Below are 6492 nucleotides of genomic sequence, written 5' to 3' on the forward strand. Positions count from 1 at the left end.
AAATGATCTTTCAGTAAATTCTTGCTGACATTTTTGGATGAGCTGCTGACCTAACAGAAATTTGTAAATTTTATCAAAATCAGAAAGCAATGATTTATAGCTCTCATGAATCAGTATTTGAGTCACAATTTAACAGAAAATGTTGAAAGTGAGTTTAGCATTTCATGATAAATAATAGCTAATTTATAAGTTTGAATCAAATCAAATAAAATTTTATTTACATGGCATCTTTTATACTTTAAAAGCAACACAAAGTGCCTCACAGAGGCTAAAAACAACAATGATAGAACATACCAACCCCCCCCATCCCCATAAATACCCAGAGAGACACGGAGACAAACAGACTCACACACACAAACACACAAGCTCAGACCCACTGCACCTATCAGACAGAGACACGGCCGGGCACCCAGTTGATGGCAGCAACATGTTTAAAAGAAGTTGGGACAGGCACATGTTTACTGCTGTGAAGCAGTCCCCTTTTTTCAACATCTGGAAACTGAGGAGACCACTTTATGTGCCTTTTGGGATATATAGAATTCTAGCTGTACAACAGTCCTGGATCTCCTTTGTGTTTCTCAATGCTCCAATTGTTTTCAGTTGGTGAAAGGTCTCGATTGCAGGTAGGTGAGTCCAGCACGTAGGCTCTTCTACTACAGAGCTATGCTGTTGTGATGGGTGCAGTATGTGGTTTAACATCATCTTGATTAAATAAACAAGGCCTTCCCTGATGAAAAGTGATGGGAGCATATGTTGCTCTAAAACCTGTATATACCTTTAACCAATTGATGGAGCCTCTTGATGTGCAGTTCCATCAGCACTGTGAACCATTTGTCCAACAGATGTCTGCTTTTGAAATGAGAGCTGATAACGAGATGCACGATCCCTCTCTGCTTTAGTCCGGATCGTGTTACATTCACATTTAAAAAATGATGTCATCTCGAGAAATATTCAGATGACTAAGCAGTTGTTGGGTGTATCAGTGATGGACAAGAGGCTGAGTAAAGTGAACAGGTCAATCGCTTTGTAGCATGGTGTGAGAAAAGGTTTTTCCATTCTTAGAAAAGGTGGAAGTAGTTGAGGAATACGTACACCTAATTCAGATCACTGCCTCATTAACAGGCTTGTGCAGAACTTTACAATCTTTTGAAGAGATCTATTTAATCTGAATCAGGTGTACTGAAGCAGGGAAACATCTCAAATCTGCAGGACAGTGGCCCTCGAGGACCAGATGTGGGTGTCCCTGATGTAAGCTGTCTTCAAGACGGGACAGAATAGACTGTAGACTGATAGAGAAACTTAGGGCCTGTTGGCATCCAAATATTGCATATCTTGGTGGTGGAGAGCCAACTGTTGGTGCAGCATCATCAGAGTCGGTGGCTCAAAGAACTTAACGTGATAAAGAAGGCTGGCTCTGTGCTGGGGACTGCTCTGGAGCCCTTGGAACGGCTCCCCCTCTACATAATGGTGTGGAAACAACAGAATGTGTTCAGTGAGAGCTCTCTGAATGATTTCTACCAGCAGCAATCACCAAGTGAAAGAGTGTTTGTTGATCATGTTCACATAAGGCCTCTTTAACCTGCATGATAGAGCTGTAACCTGCATGATGGAGCTTTAACCTGCATGATGGAGCTGTAACCTGCATGATGGAGCTGTAACCTGCATGATGGAGCTGTAACCTGCATGATGGAGCTGTAACCTGCACGATGGAGCTTTAACCTGCACGATGGAGCTTTAACCTGCACGTTGGAGCTTTAACCTGCACGATGGAGCTGTAACCTGCACGATGGAGCTGTAACCTGCACGATGGAGCTGTAACCTGCACGATGGAGCTGTAACCTGCACGATGGAGCTGTAACCTGCACGATGGAGCTGTAACCTGCACGATGGAGCTGTAACCTGCACGATGGAGCTTCAACCTGCACGATGGAGCTGTAACCTGCACGATGGAGCTTCAACCTGCACGATGGAGCTGTAACCTGCACGATGGAGATGTAACCTGCACGATGGAGCTGTAACCTGCACGATGGAGCTTTAACCTGCACGATGGAGCTGTAACCTGCACGATGGAGCTGTAACCTGCACGATGGAGCTGTAACCTGCACGATGGAGCTGTAACCTGCACGATGGAGCTGTAACCTGCACGATGGAGCTGTAACCTGCACGATGGAGCTGTAACCTGCACGATGGAGCTTTAACCTGCATGATGGAGCTGTAACCTGCATGATGGAGCTGTAACCTGCATGATGGAGCTTTAACCTGCATGATGGAGCTTTAACCTGCATGATGGAGCTGTAACCTGCATGATGGAGCTGTAACCTGCACCATGGAGCTGTAACCTGCATGATGGAGCTGTAACCTGCATGTTGGAGCTGTAACCTGCACCATGGAGCTGTAACCTGCATGATGGAGCTGTAACCTGCACGATGGAGCTGTAACCTGCACGATGGAGCTGTAACCTGCACCATGGAGCTGTAACCTGCATGATGGAGCTGTAACCTGCACGATGGAGCTGTAACCTGCACGATGGAGCTGTAACCTGCACGATGGAGCTGTAACCTGCATGTTGGAGCTGTAACCTGCATGATGGAGCTGTAACCTGCACCATGGAGCTGTAACCTGCATGATGGAGCTGTAACCTGCATGTTGGAGCTGTAACCTGCATGATGGAGCTGTAACCTGCATGGCACGGTGAGCCGTTTTCACAGACAGTGATTCCTGGAAGTGATCCTGAGCCCATATAGAGATTCCTATGACATGATCATACCCGTTTTTCACAAATTAGTAAAATTGCATCTTTTTCATTGTTTTTTGTTTAACTGTGAATGAAATGTTGGTTCAAGAGATCAGATTAATAGACTATTGCAGTACTTAACAAACAATTCCTTATACCCATGCTATTACTGACCATTTCTCATCTATAAATTTGATGATCACATTTAACCAAGTGTTTATCTATAAGGTGAATGTAAAAAAAGCAAAGTCTGTCCACATAAAACGATGAATCAGTTCCGTCGCTCTGACACTTGGGCAATGTGAACCGTTTGTCCAACAGTAACTGCACTCTGTTTATTTCCGTTTCAGACCTGCTTTACTTTACACTGAACTGGAAGCAACTTAATGCATCTTCATCATGTCTGAATTTTTTTTTGCACTACAAACCAGATATTAGTTTGACCCCAATAACATTTACTGAACACTTTAACTGAAGCACAAGCCTAATCTGCATTCACTGAAGTCAGAGGGTCCTGATGCACCGACAGTTAGGACAGTCACAGCACAAGACCTCAGACCTCTAAAGAAACCAATGCATCTTTTCCTGCTAAACTCCGACTCTGTCATGTATCACTTCATTTACCGTCTGATCTACTGCAGATCACAGACTGTCGGCTTCCATGTTCTCATGGAGGACCTCATCAACAGAAACAGAACAGAAGAGAAAATCAGAAATCTGACCTGATGTTTTCAAGTAATCTGGATAAAAGCTGTACTCATATCTGTTAAGAACTAATTATTTGACAGTTTTAGACAACGTACATCTCTTAAGCAAAGAAAGTTCAACAGACATCTGGCTTTCAAATAAAATAGAAATCTTTATTGACTACACCGGAAAACAACATTTGTTCTATGATAATTAGATGGACTATAAAGTAAGATAAACAGGTGCTTTTCTGTCAGATTTGCGTAATATTCAAGAAAAGAGAACAAGGAGAGGATGGTGCTTGAAGTTTCCAAATATTTAACTTTGAATGATCTGGAATCAGAACCCTCAACATGTCCTCATGGTCCTGAACACACCTTTATCATACCTCTGTGAGACTGCAGTATATTCTGGTGAAAGCTGTTTATCCAACTACCACTGTGTCATCATCTGGAAATTCATAATAGGGGACCTCCAGGTTGAGGGGGGCGGGGCCTTTCCTGATGCGACCCGAAGCATCATAGTGTGACCCGTGACACGGGCAGTAGTAACCTCCATAGTCACCAGCATTGGCGATGGGGACGCAGCCCAGATGTGTACACACTCCGAGAACGATGACCCAGCTGGGGTTGGCAGCCCGGTCCTTGTCGTGCTGAGGGTCTCTCAGCTCTGCAAGGTTGACAGCAACCTCTGCAGCGATCTCCTTCTCAGTGCGGTGACGTACAAACAACGGTTTACCTCGCCACTTGAAGGTCATGTTCTTGCCTTCAGGGATGTCACTCAGCTTGATTTCAATCTTGGACATAGCAAGGACGTCAGCTGAGGCACTCATGGAGGAAACGAACTGCGTGACCACGGTTTTGGCAGCGTAGACCCCCACTACAGCTGTGGCCCCAGTGACCAAGTAAGAGAAGGTTCTTCTGGATTCACTACTATCTTGGGAGGACTTGTTGGGGTCGAGCACTTCTTGGCGCCTGTAGTCAGAGAAATCTGGTACCCTGATGTCTGTGTGTGCAAATCTGACTCCTGCACAGCCTGCAAAAACAATTTATTACAGTTAAAATGAAGATAACAACAAGAGCTAACATGAATAGAATCCACACAGATCACAACATATTCTAATATTACAATCTTCAGCTGATAAAAATCAATTAAAGAAACATCAACCACAACCTCATCAGTCTTTAGATCTTGAAGAGTTTGTTCAGATGGAATGCAGACGGATCTACACACTGCATTAAAACTCATTTTGCATCTATTGGTACATATGACATAACTACCCATGTGTGCAAAGAAACATCTCTCACATTTAGATATAATTTAATGTTAATATTGAAACATGGATAGTCGGGATGGCAGTCACGAACATGCAATGTCAAATAAGGTATGAGGTATTGACATAATATAATACATGCACAAATATACACATTTATGTATGCACATACATACAATGTGTGCATATATGTGGATGTTTATACACGCAGGAAAACAGGAAATCAGGAACATGAATTTGTGAGTTTGCCAGTGCTTCCCTGCCAATCCCAAACAGCTTATTCTGCTATTGATTCTTGTTTGGTGTCGTTTACTGGACTAGGAAACTAAAGTCTGAGAAAACGAGACATACTGGCAATATAACTATTTATTTTTTAACAAACAGGGGCTTCAGTAGCATGTGGACGACAAGTTTTTCATGGGCACAACCCACATACTCAACTCTGCTGCTCAATTCAAAAATGCATTTTCCTTACAAATGTGGAGCCATTTATAGGGAAATGGACCGTCTCTCCTCAAGTATAAGACTTACTGGCAGGAAGTATTGTTACCACAAACAAATAATCGACCACACATAGATTCCCTTACTTTGTGTAAATATTTGCTTCTTGTTCACGTTGTACTCGTTACACAGAAGACACGGTAAGACTCCTGCGAAGAGCCGTGTGGAATGGTCGCTGGATGATGGGACGACGAAAATACTACAACACTGCTACTACGATTTAGAAGCTCAAGAATGATAAAGCCTTTTCGCTCATTTTCCGACCCATAGAGACGGTGTCACTCTCATTCACACACGAAATAAGTATTGTTACCTCAAGTTATGAAACAGCGCTGACCCTTTACGTTTAGCCGCTCTTTAGCCACGCAAGCTAACCGGTAGAGAACCAAGAACCTGAGAGAACCGGCTACTAAGGGTAGCTAACCCTGACCAAATAACTGGGTGAAAGATGACAACATGCGACGAGACACCACTTTTGTGCACTGCAATACATCGTCATTAGTCTAATTAATAGTTTCAATGCACATTTTAAGACAACGTAGTCAGTTAAGCAGACCACCAGTCAATGACAAGACTCACCGTTGATGCTAACTGTTACAGCAGGCCCCGTCTTTGGGCTTTGACCATGTAGCGATTCACGGCACAGAAACGTTTTTTTCGGGTTGATCAAAATCTTTTCTCCCTTTACGACAACCCCAGGTACCAGAGCTTTCAGTGGCCCCGCGACTGCAAAAGCTGTAGCCTGCATGTAAGGGTAAAATGCCCCTGACCGGGCAGCTAGAGACATCATGTTTAACCGCTGATACTGACGACGACCTTGCAAATATCCACTGCGCAGGCCACAACTTCACGTAAGTTAATAATCACGTGGTATACATTACGTAATAGCAACTAAACGTACACTGAATACAAAAGGATATATTTTTGTTCTGCCAACGTCAAATTATTGGTACAGTGAAAAGATAATGTTATATTGTGCTCATTGCTATTAGTAAAAGACAAAGAAATCAATTAGCAATATTTTTTATGTTATTTTCCTTAAACTTTATTTAAATATAGCAGCACTACAAACATTCATATATTGAACAGGGATACATACAATAAATTTATAGAGAGGATTAAGGCTTTGTAGATATTTATAGTCCAAATGGCTTTCTTATTTGTCAGTCCTTTTAGTGTTTCAAAGTACATCTTCATTTCATTCTTAAATTGGTTGATATTGGGTTTCCTTTCAGACCATTTGCATTTATGAATATAGAATCTTCCATATAAAATAAATCAATTAGCAATATTTAAC

The 6492-nt window shown here is 42.6% G+C and overlaps 1 protein-coding gene across 1 annotated transcript; it reads right to left on the bottom strand.

Annotated features, from left to right (window-relative positions):
- Positions 1-3573: 3573 nt before the first annotated feature.
- uqcrfs1 (ubiquinol-cytochrome c reductase, Rieske iron-sulfur polypeptide 1) lies at positions 3574-6043 on the bottom strand. Its single transcript, XM_072381062.1, has 2 exons — positions 5775-6043; positions 3574-4456 (listed from the first exon to the last, which is right to left on the bottom strand). The coding sequence occupies exons 1-2, from the start codon at positions 5983-5985 to the stop codon at positions 3846-3848; spliced, it is 822 nt and encodes a 273-aa protein (XP_072237163.1). The 5' UTR covers positions 5986-6043; the 3' UTR covers positions 3574-3845.
- Positions 6044-6492: the final 449 nt, after the last annotated feature.

Source organism: Leuresthes tenuis, unplaced genomic scaffold, assembly GCF_036924035.1.
Source record: "Leuresthes tenuis unplaced genomic scaffold, fLeuTen1.0.hap1 SCAF_2, whole genome shotgun sequence".
NCBI classification, from domain to species: Eukaryota; Metazoa; Chordata; class Actinopteri; order Atheriniformes; family Atherinopsidae; genus Leuresthes; species Leuresthes tenuis.

What these genes read in the sequence shown, in the direction of transcription:
- uqcrfs1 (XM_072381062.1), bottom strand. Translation starts at nt 5,985, where the DNA reads ATGATGTCTCTAGCTGCCCGGTCAGGGGCATTTTACCCTTACATGCAG. An exon ending in TGTAACAGTTAGCATCAACG is followed by an intron (nt 4,457 to 5,774) that starts GTGAGTCTTGTC and finishes TTGTTTTTGCAG; the next exon opens with GCTGTGCAGGAGTCAGATTT.